This window comes from Mustela putorius, unplaced genomic scaffold (assembly GCF_011764305.1).
Source record: "Mustela putorius furo isolate JIRA1106 unplaced genomic scaffold, ASM1176430v1.1 tig00000083_pilon_pilon_pilon, whole genome shotgun sequence".
In the NCBI taxonomy this organism is placed as follows: Eukaryota; Metazoa; Chordata; class Mammalia; order Carnivora; family Mustelidae; genus Mustela; species Mustela putorius.
In genome coordinates this window covers 46,156,647-46,173,972 of record NW_025421273.1, presented here as the reverse complement: position 1 = coordinate 46,173,972, position 17,326 = coordinate 46,156,647, and the positions used below count along the sequence as shown (strand labels likewise).

Here is a 17,326-nt window from a genome sequence, read left to right as displayed (position 1 = left end):
TCCTCATATCAGGGAGATCATATGATAGTTGTCTTTCTCTGCTTGACTTATTTCACTAAACATGATACGCTCTAGTTCCATCCATGTTGTCGCAAATGGCAAGATTTCATTTCTTTTGATGGCTGCATAGTATTCCATTGTGTATATATACCACATCTTCTTGATCCATTCATCTGTTGATGGACATCTAGGTTCTTTCCATAGTTTGGCTATTGTGGACATTGCTGCTATAAACATTCGGGTGCATGTGCCCCTTTGGATCACTACGTTTGTATCTTTAGGGTAAATACCCAATAGTGCAATTGCTGGGTCATAGGGCAGTTCTATTTTCAACATTTTGAGGAACCTCCATGCTGTTTTCCAGAGTGGCTGCACCAGCTTGCATTCCCACCAACAGTGTAGGAGGGTTCCCCTTTCTCCGCATCCTCGCCAGCATCTGTCATTTCCTGACTTGTTGATTTTAGCCATTCTGACTGGTGTGAGGTGATATCTCATTGTGGTTTTGATTTGTATTTCCCTGATGCTGAGTGATATGGAGCACTTTCTCATGTGTCTGTTGGCCATCTGGATGTCTTCTTTGCAGAAATGTCTGTTCATGTCCTCTGCCCATTTCTTGATTGGATTATTTGTTCTTTGGGTGTTGAGTTTGCTAAATTCTTTATAGATTCTGGACACTAGTCCTTTATCTGATAGGTCGTTTGCAAATATCTTCTCCCATTCTGTCAGTTGTCTTTTGATTTTGTTAACTGTTTCCTTTGCTGTGCAAAAGCTTTTGATCTTGATGAAATCCCAATAGTTCATTTTTGCCCTTGCTTCCCTTGCCTTTGGCATTGTTCCTAGGAAGATGTTGCTGCGGCTGAGGTCGAAGAGCTTGCTGCCTGTATTCTCCTCAAGGATTTTGATGGATTCCTTTCTCACATTGAGGTCCTTCATCCATTTTGAGTCTATTTTTGTGTGTGGTGTAAGGAAATGGTCCAATTTCATTTTTCTGCATGTGGCTGTCCAATTTTCCCAGCACCATTTATTGAAGAGGCTGTCTTTTTTCCATTGGACATTCTTTCCTGCTTTGTCGAAGATTAGTTGACCATAGAGTTGAGGGTCTATTTCTGGGCTCTCTATTCTGTTCCATTGATCTATGTGTCTGTTTTTGTGCCAGTACCATGCTGTCTTGATGATGACAGCTTTGTAATAGAGCTTGAAGTCTGGAATTGTGATGCCACCAACGTTGGCTTTCTTTTTCAATATCCCTTTGGCCATTTGAGGTCTTTTCTGGTTCCATATAAATTTTAGAATTATTTGTTCCATTTCTTTGAAAAAGATGGATGGTACTTTGATAGGAATTGCATTAAATGTGTAGATTGCATAGACATTTTCACAATATTGATTCTTCCAATCCAGGAGCATGGAACATTTTTCCATATCTTTGTGTCTTCCTCAATTTCTTTCATGAGTACTTTATAGTTTTCTGAGTATAGATTCTGTGCCTCTTTGGTTAGGTTTATTCCTAGGTATCTTATGGTTTTGGGTGCAATTGTAAATGGGATGGACTCCTTAATTTCTCTTTCTTCTGTCTTGCTGTTGGTGTAGAGAAATGCAACTGATTTCTGTGCATTGATTTTATATCCTGACACTTTACTGAATTCCTGTATAAGTTCTAGCAGTTTTGGAGTGGAGTCTTTTGGGTTTTCCACATATAGTATCATATCATCTGCGAAGAGTGATAATTTAACTTCTTCTTTGCCGATTTGGGTGCCTTTAATTTCCTTTTGTTGTCTGATTGCTGAGGCTAGGACCTCTAGTACTATGTTGAATAGCAGTGGTGATAATGGACATCCCTGCCATGTTCCTGACCTTAGCGGGAAAGCTTTCAGTTTTTCTCCATTGAGAATGATATTTGCAGTGGGTTTTTCATAGATGGCTTTGATGATATTGAGGTATGTGCCCTCTATCCCTACACTTTGAAGAGTTTTGATCAGGAAGGGATGCTGTACTTTGTCAAATGCTTTTTCAGCATCTATTGAGAGTATCATATGGTTCTTGTTCTTTCTTTTATTGATGTGTTGTATCACATTGACTGATTTGCGGATGTTGAACCAACCTTGCAGCCCTGGAATAAATCCCACTTGGTCGTGGTGAATAATCCTTTTAATGTACTGTTGAATCCTATTGGCTAGTATTTTGTTGAGTATTTTCGCATCTGTGTTCATCAAGGATATTGGTCTATAGCTCTCTTTTTTGATGGGATCCTTGTCTGGTTTTGGGATCAAGGTGATGCTGGCCTCATAAAATGAGTTTGGAAGTTTTCCTTCCATTTCTATTTTTTGGAACAGTTTCAGGAGAATAGGAATTAGTTCTTCTTTAAATGTTTGGTAGAATTCCCCCAGGAAGCCGTCTGGCCCTGGGCTTTTGTTTGTTTGGAGATTTTTAATGACTGTTTCAATCTCCTTACTGGTTATGGGTCTGTTCAGGCTTTCTACTTCTTCTTGGTTCAGTTGTGGTAGTTTGTATGTTTCTAGGAATGCATCCATTTCTTCCAGATTGTCAAATTTGTTGGCGTAGAGTTGCTCATAGTATGTTCTTATAATAGTTTGTATTTCTTTGGTGTTAGTTGTGATCTCTCCTCTTTCATTCATGATTTTATTTATTTGGGTCCTTTCTCTTTTCTTTTTGATAAGTCTGGCCAGGGGTTTATCAATTTTATTAATTCTTTCAAAGAACCAGCTCCTAGTTTCGTTGATTTGCTCTATTGTCTTTTTGTTTTCTATTTCATTGATTTCTGTTCTGATCTTTATGATTTCTCTTTTCCTGCTTGGCTTAGGGTTTCTTTCTTGTTCTTTCTCCAGCTCCTTTAGGTGTAGGGTTAGGTTGTGTACCTGAGACCTTTCTTGTTTCTTGAGAAAGGCTTGTACTGCTATATATTTTCCTCTCAGGACTGCCTTTGTTGTGTCCCACAGATTTTGAACCGTTGTATTTTCATTGTCATTTGTTTCCATGATTTTTTTCAATTCTTCTTTAATTTCCCGGTTGACCCAAGTTATTTCTTTTTAAGTGTCTTTTTCATCAAAGCAGTGATGTGTGCATAACTTCAAAGATAAAATAATATCAAAGGATCATAATAAAATAGAAGTTCCCTGCCCCAGAAGCAGCCGCTTTATCTCTTTCTTCAGACACTTATAAATCTATTTTCAAAAACATATGTGATGAATGATAGCTGTTTTCATTCCTCCATTTGAACACATCTAGTGACTTTGTCTTCTGTTATGTTAAGTGAGGATTTATCTCTCTTGATTCACTATCCCTTCCCGGAATATATATATTAACTATATGACTATATATTACTATAATTACATTACAGCTTTTAGTGAAACAAGTATTCAGACCTAATTTTTAAAATACACAAAAGACTTGAGCAAACATTTCACAAAAGAAGATATACGAATAGCCACTGAGCATGTGAAAATAAGAAATCATTAGCCATCAGTGAAATGCAAATTGAAATCACAAAGAGGTGCTATATACATACCCACCATAAAATTAAAAACACGGTCCGTACCAAATGTTAATGAGAATAGAGAGCTCGTGAAGCACCCATGTGTTGTCAGTTGAAGTGTGAAATGGCACGAGCCCTTTGGAAAGCCTCAGAGTTTTCTAACGCAGATAAACAGGCACCTGACCCAGCAATTGTTACCCCGGAGATATGAAAGCTTTTGTCCACAAACAGATACCTAATGGAATGTTCACAGCAGCTTTATTCAAAGTAGTCAAACACTGGCAACAAACCAAACATCCAACCGCAAGAGAAGGGGTAAACAAATTGTGATATACACTTCCAGTGGACTATCCAAACAATAAAAAGGGAGGAATTGTGGATTCATCAAGAACATGGATAAGTCTCAAAAACATCATGTCGAGCCAACAAAGATAGACCCAAAGGAGTGCGTGCTCTTTGAGACAAAAGCAATCATGGCAGTAGAATTCAGAACAGTGGTTGTCTTAGGGTCAGGGAGGACATGGATCAGAGGAGAGCACAGGGAATTTATGGGGTGACGGGAATGTTCTACATCTCGATGGCGGTGGTGGTTACACCATCATACCATTGGAAAAGACATAGTTTTTGCCAAACTGTGTGTTTAACGTCTGTGTACCTTATTGTATATAAGTTGCCTCTCACTAAAAAAACTCGTGACTTAGTATTTGTTACTATGCCTGTACCAGTATTCACAGTTGAACATTGTTGTACTCAAGAATTTTTTTCTCTTCTTTAATTTTGTGTTTCCTGATAGAAATTATTTCCTGAAAATAATTTTTCCTTTATTTCCTAAAGATAAGTCCCTTATCTTTTTTTTTCAATGCTTAATGTTCTCTCTACCTATTAGTGATTGTTCCCATGTATTCTTAGTACACGTACTCCAAGTGTACTAAGTCACACCAGGTGATCTGTCAGTTGGCAGTTCTTACCTTGAGACACGCCCAATCACGGCTCTACAAGTTCACCATTCTTTTCGGTCTGTGCCAACTTTGTTCTAAGGCCTGTTTCTACAGCACATGGAATCCGTTTTGATATTCCTCTGTATGGGACTCTTTCCTGTGTCTCAAATCTTCTTTCTTGGTAACTTCCCTGTTTTGATGGAAGACATTTCATGTTTGTTTCTTCAGATTAAAAAGTTATTCTGGGAACAGAGGGCACACTAGTGATAGCCCTCAGTGAGTCCAGCTCTTGACTCTAGGACTCTGAGACACACTGGTTGATGTGTCCCCATCCTGTTCATGGTGGTCATCCTGGAATTGCTTTCTCATATTCCTGAAAACTTTCTTTACTTCTGTCCTGTGTTAGATCTTTTGTTTCCAAATCCCATGTCTTTCTTGTTCTTGGTTTACTCTTTTACTTCTGTGGAATACATTTTCTAGTGGCGTTTTGGGAAAAGATACATGGGGAGTAACTCGCTTATTTCTTTTGTAGTCCTTTCAAGTCTAAACATTTTCCATCCTACCATTATACTTAATTGATAGTCCAGATGAATATAGAATTACAGGATAGAAATTATTTTCCTTAGAAATATTGATTTTTCCACTATTTTCTGGTTTCCAGTACACCTCATTGAGAAATCAGAAGCTACTGTGATTCCACATCTTTTGCGACTTAACCCCTACCCACTCCCCCACACTCTAGAAGGTTGTAGGACCTTTCTCCCAAGAGTTTGGACATTTTGTGACTGTATACCTTAGTGGGAATATTTCTAACCCACTGTGCTAAGCACTGGTGGGCCTTTTTCCATTTGGAAAATTCAGTTCTGGAAAATTTTTCTTGAATGATTCAATTTTCCTTCCCTCTTTTTGCCCTCTTTAGAATTCTTGAACTAATCTTTAGCTTTTATACTCCTGCTTTTCATGCCTTAGACTTTTTGCTCTGCTTTTTGGAAGTTTTCTTTAGGTTTATTTTCTTAACTTACTATTCGTGTTTTGTTTTGTTGAATTTCTGCTCCCATGTTTTTGGTTTCGAGAAGCTTTTGTTCTTTCAGTATTTCTTTTTAATAGTATCCTGTTCTTGTTTCATTAATGTCATATTACTTCCCTGAGAGAAATAATGATAGCTTTTTTGAAATCTTCATTTAAAAATTTTTACAAGCATTTAACAAAGTGCTTAATTACAAAGCATTTATAAGCCTTTAGTTAAACTGTAGTTTTTACCAGAATATAAAATGGTCTGAAACAGTCATCTGCAGTGAATATAGTTTTGGAAGAAAGCATACTTCATCAAAAGTAAAATATCAACTTTCAAATGTTCTTCTCCAGAATTTCTCATTTTCTACTTAGGGGGAAAGAGCAGCATTTACATCACTGTAGCTCTTGCATATGGGAATGCCTGATAGACTCTACTGGGTTTTTGACACAAATTGCAATATGCAGAATAATAAGGCCAGTCTCCTCCCATACCACCAAAGAGCATCAATCAGGGTACAAGTATTTCTCATAAAAGCACAAGAATTATTATAAACAGTCTTATTCTTTCACACATTTTTTGCATGGGTCCGCTTAAGAAGCATATGCTGGCCTATGCAACAGTATTTCCAAGGGTGTAAAACCCTGCAAAAAAGTTTTATGCTACCAGGAAGCCACAGTAATTGGTTCCAATGTAGAGCAGGAAATGACACATGTGACAAACCACTTCAGTCTGGGGTTGATACTATATGCAGAGACATCCTGGACCCACCCACCAGACCCTTGGGCCCATCAGGAAACCCAAACCTGAAACATCTTTGGTCCACAGGAAATTTTGTTTTGAAATCTTTTTCCTACAAATTGCTTTTGTCTGTTGGTTTTGGATATCTCTGTTCGATGTTAGGGTCATTAGATGTCTGTTAATCTTTGGTACTCCCATGGTTAAGAAGAAGGAACTTGAAAGCAGATGTGATAGTTAAGAGCCTGAGGGGGATTTTTGTCTACAGTGAGCTCTACTGTAGGGTGGTCTGGGAGATTCATTTGGGAAGTCATGGTGTCTGTACCCTTAAGACTTCTCTTGAGCTTATTGAATTCCCCAGAGAGTAATCTCCAGATTTTTGCCTGGAAAGGTCTGGCTGAGTAGGTTAAGATATTGGGGCCTGGCATTTAATATGAATATATCAATGCCATGTCTTCAACTGTGCTGGTCAACTCTAGAGAAAAGATTCTTCCAGACCAAAGGAAGGGCCAGGGCTGAGAGCTCTTTTCAAATGGATCTTACCCAGTTCTCCACATTTTAGGCCCCTCTCTTACCTCACAATTCTAGAGCTATCTACTTTTTCATATCATTAAACCACTTAAGGATCATATGGTACAAATCAGGTGGGTTCTTAGATTTTCCCATGACCGCTATGGCATTCAGCCTTCTTGGATCTGCTAAGCTACTACCTACTGATCTGTGCTCCAGCTTCCACATTTCTGGTGCTATTGTCTCTTTTCTTATTTTCCCGCCATTGTAAGCTGCTTTCTTTTTAAAGTGTTTACTGTCGTTTTAGTGAAGCTTTGGGAAAGACAGAAATTAAATGTGTATGTTCAGCCTTCCCTCTTAACCTGAAAGTTAATAAATTCGCTTAAAGAGAATGTATTCAGAAGGGATGCTTTATGAGTGTTTTTTTTTATATTAAAACTTCATGCATAGGGTTTATTTCCAAGAAACCCACAATATTTCCAACATGATGTAATCATATATTCCTTTCCTTCATAGTTGGGACAAGAAGAAAGATACGAATTACTCAATGTTCTGGAATTCACCAGGTAAGACATCTGCTCTGTGATTTGTATCTATCCGTAAGATAAATTTCTATATATTTTTGTTCTTTCCCTTTTAAGTAACTAGAAAGTTATGCTTTATTTTTTTAACTTAACTTTTTTAGAATAAATATTAATTTAAATCTACATTATCGCTTATAATTGTTCATAACAGCTAAGAAATCATAAACACCTATCTTCAGAGTATTGCCAGAAATGACTCCTGGAGGCACCATTAAAAATATTTTTGAACAAAGCAGGTCTGCATCACAACTGTGGGTTATAGGACCAGGATTCTCATGGCTGGTGATCTGGAAACATCGTTATACTTAGAGACAGCAGGATTTATGTGTACCAAATCCCTATCAAGAGTTAGGAACCCAGCAGTCTATCTATCTATCTATCTTTGGGATTTCAGAAACCATACCTGTCTCTCTGTCAGGTATAAAACCAGTTACCATTTAGTAGGAAAAAGCAGAAACCAAGGAGCTTATCCTACTTAACTTTATTTTTTAACGCCAAATAATAGAGACCTTCTAATAACAATCAGCACTAGTCTAGGAGTTTGGCTTTTTATTTTTGCATGACTACATCATTTCCAAACTAATACACTCCTGAGGCAAATAGGCCTCCGTTAACAGACAGGATGAGACAGGATGGTCTTTAAAGACTGCATCACCATTAACAATAGGACACTTAAGGTCAGGCCACAGGCAGGAAGTAACACTTCACTGTTTAAGGAAATAAGTGTTCACTTACCTTCTTGAACTTTCTCCTCCATATGGCAAGATTAAATACTAGAAAAGACATTTCCTACAGTATGAAAGTTCCTCAAAAAGTTAAAAATAGAACTACTCTGTGATCTAGCAATTGTACTACTAAATATTTATCCAAGGGATACAAAAAATACTAATTCAAAGGGACACATGCACCCCAATGTTTATAGCAGCATTAACAACAATAGACAAATTATGGGAAGGGCCTAAGTGTCCCTCAACTGATGACTGGATGAAAATGTGGTAGATATACAAAATAGAATATTACTCAGCCATAAAAAGAAATGCATTCTCTCCATTTGCAATGACATGGGTGTAGCTAAAGAGCATTATCCCAAGCAAAATTAGTCAGTCAAAGAAAGACAAATATCATATAATTTCACTCCTATGTGGAATTTAAGAAACGACGCAAACAATCATGGGGGACAAAAAGAGAGAGGGAAACGAAGAAACAGATTTAAGTATAGAGAATAAACTGAGGATTACCAGGGGGAGGTGGGTGGGAGCATGGGTTACGTAGGTGATGGGGATGAAGGAAGGCACTTGTGATGAGCGTTGGGCGATGTATGGGAGTATTGAATCACTAAATTGTACACCTAAAACTGATATTACACTGTATGTTAACCAACTGGAATTTACATAAACACAACATTTTTTTAAAAAAAAAAACATAGCTTACTGGAAAAAAAAATTAAAAGGCATTTCCTTTTCAATGCCAACTTTGGTTGTTGACTTGTTGGGGGTGGCCACATGCCATGGTTAATATAAAAAATAACAGGGTCTTTCTAATGTATTATTTAAACACTGTTTTCCTTACTTGTGTGCACTGGAAGGCATAAGGGAAATGCATGAGAGGTTGATGAGTAACTGTAATAGGTATTTCCAAAATGTATCCCCCACCATTTTTTTCATGTCAAAGTGGCTCTTTTTCCTAAGTCTACTTGCATTATACCTTCAAATTATTTTAAGTAGTATATCAATTATCATTGGGTATGTTTGTTTATTAACACATACCTTGAAGAACCACAAAGAAAAATAAAGCAAGGTTAAGGGTTTAGGGTCTTTCACGATGCAGTAATGGGGGTGAGCTTGAGGACGAAAGTGAGAAAAGTGACTACGGAGGTCTTCAAAGAGAGTCTGGAAAAAACATTAGTGGTTTGGACGAGGATGATGGTAGCACAAAGAAAGCGAAGTTGATAGAATCCAGATACCTCTTGGAAGAACGTCAGGGAGCCTTTGGGATGGACTGGGGGTCAAAGAAGAAAAGGGGGGGTTGGTGTCTCTGATGTGAACAGCTGGGTGGGTAGAGGGACAGTTTCCACAGATGGCACATACAGGGAGAGGAATAGATGTGCAGGATGAGATGATTGAGTCGTCCTGTTTGAAGTGCCCGTGAGATACACACATGGAGGTGTCGCAGGTAGGCAGTGGTTGCAAGGACCCGGACCACAGGGAGAAGCCTGTGGCTGAGATTTCAGTGTGGTTGTTGTTGGCCTGTCCACAGTAATCAAAGCCACAAAAATGAGTTGGACCTCCTGAATATAAAATATAGAGCAGAGTGAGGGAAACAAGAAAGACTGAGGATTTGCTATGACTAACTCTAGTTATAGAAGGGGGGGAATCAGGAAAGGAGATTGTTTTGTGGTTAGAGCGGTGGAGGGTAAAGAGAGGGAAGCTACGCAGAGCCCGGAGAAGATGCTTTTTTTCCCCCCGAGGTGACAGAGGTCGTCTGTGTCAGAGAACACAGCAAAGTTAGGTGAGCTGAAGAGGGGAAGTGTATGATGGGTTGAACCCTTCATTGGGAGGGTCAGGAGAGAAGCCAGGTGGGAATGACGGGGGCCTGTGGGGGTGTCACACAGAGGGGGCGCACAGGGGATGTAAGCAGAGACTGTGCATACAGCAGTTGCTTGGGGTTGAGTTGTGAAAGGGATGTGGCTCCAGGAGGGTGGGTTGTTTGGGCTGAGTTTCATAGGCAAGAGACTCCAATATGTTTAAATACTGATGAGAGAGACGCCGTCTAGAAGGGGATGATGTACTCTCAGTGGAGAGCAGCATAACTTTAGGAGTGAGGTTACTGAGGAAGAGCGGGGGTTCACAACACGTGGGAGAGGAAGGTCTCTGGGAGGAAAGGAAATACTTCCTCCATCATCAGGAGAAGAAGCAGAGGGGATGATGCCCAGCCGGGAAATGCATGAATGTGTAGGTGTTAATGGCAGAAAGGATGAGAATTTCTTGTCTGAGGCTTCCATCAAGGTGAAGTGCAAACATTCCAAGGGGCTGGAGGATGAGGATGCATTAAAGACTTGGAGAATGGAGAAGGTGGTCCAAATCCTGCAGATGGTGAGAGAGAGAGCTTATTAGAGGTGGTGTGTCGCTAGACAGCACACAAGTGACTGTGGATCATGAATTTCCTAAGCTCTGTGGCAGGGAGACTTTTCTCCACTCTGATGCTACAGAAAGGGTTCCCATTTATCCAGGACTTGGGAGTTTTGCCAAGAGAAGGGAAGAGCAGGAAAGTTGAAGAGCTTGGGACCATCTCATTAGAGTTGGATTAAGGAAGACACCAAGAAGGGCTGAGACAGAATATAAACTGTACAATGTTGTTGCAAAGAGGGCCAATGAAATGTATTCCCAAAGTGCAGGGATGCAGTCAGAGGAACCAATGCAGTGGGGTTTAGAGTTGGAAACACAGAGGACTGAATATTCTAGATGCCTCAGAAAGAGGCTCCTGGCTGTATGCAAGGAGCTGTATCTTGGCTACTTTGTATTGGACTTATCTCCGTTTTTAGCAAATGTTGCAAGGTAAAACAAATAGATACAGACACTTGAGAAGTCCCTTCCACACCCTTCCTCATTTCTGGAGAGAATGCCTATGCACACTTGGTTCCAAATGAGGCATATCCTAGGCAGGGCTCTGCCAGTTTGTCCTACTCCCTGTTCCTTGCCGTCTCTATCAGTGCGCTGGCAGATGCTGTGTGTTTGACTAACATTTTCATATCGCCAACACAGTGTTCAAACGCTTGTGCTCATCAGCTTAGCTTGGTAATACGAATAGATTTTTTACATGCTGCCAGGGGTTTGCTAGAAATCATTGAAAAATAACCGCCGTGAATGCTGATGTCAGTTTTAAAGCGCCCGTGTTTGCCTTTCTCTGTGCATTGGGGTATATACTTAAAATGCATGACTATTTCTGTTTGCATTCAAAGCTGTAACATACACTTCCTCTGAGATACTGACTTGAAGATTTTTTTAAACCTGAAAATATTGAACCAGAACTGTCTCCTACCCTGGTGGGTCCTAACTCTTGCACGTTTCCCAGGGTCTTTTTTGTAAATTATCCCTTTAGGGAAGCAGATGGTACCTTAGTGCCTTACAATACAGAATGTAACCTGTAAAGGTACCCAAACCACATACCCAGGGGATGGTTTGTAGATGTGGAAGGAGAGGGCTCATAATTCGGTAAAGTTTATTTTTCACTGTGAGTTTTAAAATATGTGAGGCATGAGAAACACATATATGCATATTCTCCCTATGATGACACATGATGGAAAACCTCTTTCAGCGCGAGAAAAAGAATGTCTGTGATTGTTCGCACTCCATCCGGGAAGTTACGACTGTACTGCAAAGGAGCTGTAAGTTTTTATTTTTGTCTTTTTCAGTTTTGATTTATGGTGGTTTATAATGTATATGTTCAGCATTCTGCTATGGAAATGTAACACAGATGTTTAGCATAAAGTTGCTGACATCCACTTTCCTTGGTATTTTATAGTAATCGTGTTCAGCCTCTTCTGGTGAAATGTGGAATTCCTTCTGGGTAAATTTGGTGCTTTGAAAAAAATTTGGCCTAGCTTCTTTATATAATTCAATTTTGATACATAGTATTTGAGGTTTATATTATAAAATACATTAGAAGACAATTAAATCAGAAAATGCTTTGAAATTGTATTAGAAATGTAGGGATCCACACCAGTCTGAATGTAATTTTTTAAAGTCCATAGAAGCGGCAGTGGGGGGAATGCATCCCAGTTTATTGCTGTAATGGCCATTACTATTTGTCTTGCATTGTTTTCATTATAAAATAATTTCTAACTATTGCTTGGCTTTGGTATATTGATTGGCAGGCTATATTGACAGAAACAGTAATATGTCATTCATAGTGATTTTTCCTAGATAAAATATGTTTATACTCATGGAAAAATAAGGAGTCAGCAGACCAGGGCCTCCTTTTGTTCCTATGATTACTATTTTCCTTCTGAATTATCTTTTCTGGGTACCTAGTCTGCTTGGGCGAGTCAGGTAACTTACCAACCTGGAACTTTCCAATTTTAAATATAGTCAACAACCTTGATTTTTTTTTTTAAAGATTTTATTTATTTATTTGACAGAGATCACAAGTAGGCAGAGAGGCAGACAGAGAGAGGGGGGGAAGCAGGCTCCCTGCCAAGCAGGGAGCCCGATGCAGGCCTCGATCCCAGGACCCTGAGATCACGACCCGAGCCAAAAACAGAGGACTTAACCCACTGAGCCACCCAGGCGCCCCAACAACCTTGATTTATTAAATGAAACTTGGAAACCGTACTTATTAGGAAACCAAAGCTTATTACTGAAATTTTTGTTGAAAATGTTTTTCAGTGCCATGGTTTTAAAGCATTGAAATGCAGTTTTTGAATGCCTTGCTTTTAAAAAATTTTGGTAGAATTTTTTCATGATGTCTCGTAAGTTTAGTTTTAGAATTCCTCTTGTCGTTGATTGAAACAACTAGTGTTTATTCACTGCGTGCACTTTACCTACAAGACTTTCAACTGGATTTTGGAGAAAGGAAGTTAAGACCCAACACTTGTCAGGCACTAAGCGTAGTCAGGGACCTATATATAAAGAGATGTTTAGGTTACAATATTGAGGTATATTGTAAAACTCTTCCACATTCCAGTGGTAGCATTTAGTGATACAGGACTAAGGAGAGCCTTCCACTTTAAATACTTATGTGTCCGCTTTGCATCCAAGTCACATCCTTCCTTCCTAAGTTTTGAGTAATCTTCCATCTAGAACCTTTGTTTGGGCAGTTAAAGCACTGAATAAAAAATAAAAACATTGGACTTCCTTTGTGAATAATCATGGAGATAGTTTGCATACATTAACTTGCTTATTGCATTGTTTCCCCTCACTACAAGTTGGCTGTGAAACATGGTTGAACACTAAGAAGGCAGAGACATGTAAAACAAGGTACATTTGAGAACTGCACATTCTTTGGCCAAGAAGAGTACACGCGAGGCTGGAAAGGTGGTCACATGTTAGGTCATGCGTTTTTGGTTTTTTTTTTTCATACGCAAGAGCTTATACTTTTTAATGAACTGCTTTTTTTTTTTTTTTTTTTTTTTGGTTTTTTGTTTTTTGTTTTTTTCTGAACTGTTCTGATGCCATTTAGGAAGATGACTCAAGGCAGAATGGTGATGCATCCGGACTTCCCCATTGATGCTCTTGAGTAGAGTCTTAGAGTTGATAAGGATCTGAACCAAGACAACTGCAGAGAGGATTAAGAAAGCAGAGATTTAGGACTTAATAATTGATTACATTTGAGTGACAAGGGAAACCATGATCGAGGATTATTATCCAATTTGGACTTTGCTGAGCAGATGAAGGGGCACCACCTCCCATGATAGAGGGTTAGGAGCTACATCGGGGCCATGAGGGAGAGATGCTTGGATTTCACAGGGGAAGGAATCTGGGATGCTGGTAGAAATTTAGGAATTAACAAGTGTAGCTGGAAGGTAAAAGCAGGGGACTGATGAGGATATGTAAGGAGGAAATATTGTATGGAAAGAGAGGAGGGCTAAAGGTGTGGCTAGAGGATCTAAAACGAGAGACTGGAATTGGGAGAGTCTGAGGAGTGTTGATTCCCTGGCGGAGTGAATCAGCAGGGACGTGCGTAACAGAAGACTTTAGTAGTGAGAGTCAGGTAAGGCCTCAACACTAATACTTTCCATTCAAGTTGACACAGTCTGCTCAAAATTTAATGTATCTCCTCTATTCCAAATTCATGACTGGGTTGGATACAGTATAACAAGAGAGCAGAAATACAGAGCCAGGCTTTAAAACAAGATAAACATCTTTGAGGCCCCAAGTAGGAATAGAAAATCAGCGTGGGACATTGAACCTCGGTCTTGCGTTGAGTAGCGTGGGAGTCCCAGGGTCAGGATCTGGGAGCGGTGGTTACAGTTTGGTTTCTGTAAGCCAGTGGGGGCAAAGAGTGCTTTCTGTAAGCGTTGATGGAAGCCAGCCTCCCCTCTCTGATGCCTGAGACAGTGCTGAGCTTCCTAATCCTGAGAAGGGACTCAGAAAAGCTCATGCCAGCTCTGCTGGGGGAGTACATAAAACCACTAGATTGGGGTGTCCACAAGTAGGGCAAAGTTAAGAGACACAAGAGGAAATTTCATGCCCAAGAGAACAAGCACGTAAACCACCAGACATGAATTCATGAATTCATTTTGGGTGAAATCAGTTGTGTAGACAAGTCTGACCAAGGATGCCTTAGTGCAACATGGTTTATTTTTTTTTTTTAAGATTTTATTTATTATTATTTTTTTTTTTTTTGACAGAGATGACAGGTAGGCAGAGAGGCAGGCAGAGTGGGATGGAGGAGAAGCAGGCTCCCTAATTCCCCCCAGTGTGGGGAGAAGAGTCCGATGCGGGACTCCATCCCAGAACCCTGAGATCAAAATCTGAGCCGAAGGCAGAGGCTTTAACCCACTGAGCCACCCAGGCGCCCCAGTGCAACATGATTTAAAAAAAAATTTTTTTTTAACTATTTTGAATCAAAAATAAAAGGGGATGGGGATATGTGTAAGCTAAATTAGAAATCCTACATTTAAAAGAAAACATCAGAAGTTGGAACAAACTCTAAACAGTGGAAGGGGCAGGGGTTCAGTTAGTGAATTGGAAGATAGCACAGAAGAGTTCATCTAGAACATAACACAGACAGGTGATGGCTGGGTCGTGTACATATATATGGATGATTTGTTTTTCCTTGTTTTCCAGGTTTTCTGCAATGAGGTTGCCTTGCTTTATTAATTTTCACATGAAAAAAAGGAAAAGTGTATAATACATAGTTCATGTCTGCAATAGTAGCCAATTTAAGAAAAGTTACATTCACAAATAAAATCTGAATTTATTCAAGAAAATAAAAAAACCTCCTCCAATTCTTATAGACCAGAGGAAAAACTAGAAACTTGACTATCACACTTAGTGCTTTAGGGACCTTAAAGGGACTGACAGTTTCTAAGTCAGCGCCCCCCAAATAACATTCTGTGCCACACATCAGGAAGACCACATCCAAAATCAGTTATGTGCAGCAGTTCCCCCACCGCATCATAGGCAGAGTACGGATAAATCTGAATGGCACACAAACGCAGAAAATGTCCGTCTGCATTTACATGTACAGCTGTCTGATGATTTTAGCAAATGTCCCAGATCACAGGGGCCAAAGGACCTTACATGTGGCAGTCAGTTTCACCTTGTTGGGTAAACTGACAGCAGGATCAGAGTCCTTGGCAGCAGCTGCCTGTTTGGTAGCAAGATCACCTAGAAAAATTCAGTGTAGACGGCAGTGCTTAAATAATGATGTCGGACCTCTTTTCTGTTCGCTACCTTCTTACTATTGGTGCTTGCATTTCATCGTATAGTCCTTTATTTGGCAACATAGGATATGCTTTAGGATGACTGAGGACTATGTCTGGTGTTTTACTCACGTGACACATGTCTTTTGATCAGCTGCCACGTGCAAGACACTGGAGGTGAGGACAGAGCAGCACTAGAACAAGTCTAAAATATGAATAGAAAAACAACTTTTCAAGTAAAAATTGACCTAAGATGAATTATCCCTGGTGAAGCCCTAGGCTTTTTACTAGCTGAGCCAAGCCATCCTGGGAACGTCCCCTCGTGCCTGATTTTCCGCTCTTACCTTGCTGAGGGGGGGTATGCCCCATAAGTAAAATCAGTTAGGATTTCCTGCAAGTGTAGACTCTTTGAGGTTCTGAGTCTGATCTTAGGGGATACACATGCTTTAGTTCCTTTGAAGAAACCTTTTTTGGTCTGAACCAAGTCCTAACCGAGGTCTAACCAACTACTTGATGTAGCTCTCTGAATAAATCAGTGTTACTTTGGGTGAGAGGTTATTTGTATGTATTTATTTCTCACATGTAAGCATGGCCAGTTGTGACTTGTCCTTTAAAAACATACCATCTTGGGGTACCTGGGTGGCTCAGTGGGTTAAAGCCTCTGCCTTCGGCTTAGGTCATGATCCCAGGGTCCTAGGATCGAGCCCTGCATCGGGCTCTCTGCTCAGCAGGGAGCCTGCTTCTCCCTCTCTCTCTGCCTGCTTGTGATCTCTGTCTGTCAAATAAATAAATAAAGTCTTTAAAAATAATAATAATAAAAAAATACCATCTTCTCTAAAAATTTTTTTAATTAAAAAATAAAAAATAAAAACATACCATCTAATTCATGTAGAACGCCACTTTCTGTCTCCTCCTTTCCTTGATACTATAAAGAATGAAAAATTCTATTTTGAGCATCAGTGTCTTCCACTAGAAAATTTGGCTACATGGCAGAATTTAATCTCCCTATCACTTTCATTTTCATGACTTCAATTTTTTTTTTGAGATTTCCTTAGTTTTAAAATGTCCTATTTTAATTTCATTGAAAATGTCATCAGCCTCTGGAAAAAAAAATAAGAGTTCATAAGTTACACCTTTCATTCCTAGAAAGGAGCCATGAGGGGAAATCATCATTTCCTTTTGCTTTGCCCCCCACTCCCATTCCACCCCTGAAAAATGAAAAGAAATTCATAATTGGGGCCTGGAATATTCCATCTGTTCTGAGGTCACTAAGTTCTTGTTTCTCTCAAGGGTTCTAAATCATACTCCATTAGTCGGCTTCCAAATCTCAGCCTTGAGACTAGAGACCCCAAAATGGGTAATACCACTGAGAAAGTAATTGCAGGTAAATGATTTATTTTTTCCTAGTCTAATAAAACCATGGAGGCCAAATGCTAAAATTCTTAAAACATTAAACCCAAGCCGAGGAATAACTAAAGGAACAATAAGCAGTTTATAAAGGGGCAAAAATCAGAGAAACGTTAAGTGGTGCATAACGTTCAAGCTGAAAGGGACTTTAAAGATAATCCGGTAACTGGACTTCACAAACTAAGTGAATTGAGCTTTTAGAGGCTAAAGTGACACAATCAGAGATATTCAGCTATCGGGCAGGACTCAAGGTCTGTTCGAAGTTTTCCCTATAACACCCAC

At 39.5% G+C, this 17,326-nt stretch overlaps 1 protein-coding gene across 4 annotated transcripts in view; it reads left to right on the top strand.

Annotated features, from left to right (window-relative positions):
• The window catches only part of ATP8A1 (ATPase phospholipid transporting 8A1), a 236,318-nt gene that overhangs the window by 105,875 nt on the left and 113,117 nt on the right, over positions 1–17,326 (top strand). For all 4 annotated transcript variants that reach the window (XM_004764082.3, XM_004764081.3, XM_004764083.3 and 1 more), the window contains 2 exons: positions 7,205–7,254; positions 11,587–11,656. In XM_004764082.3, coding sequence (XP_004764139.1) covers positions 7,205–7,254; positions 11,587–11,656 — 120 coding nt within the window. The remainder of the gene's footprint in view (positions 1–7,204; positions 7,255–11,586; positions 11,657–17,326) is intronic.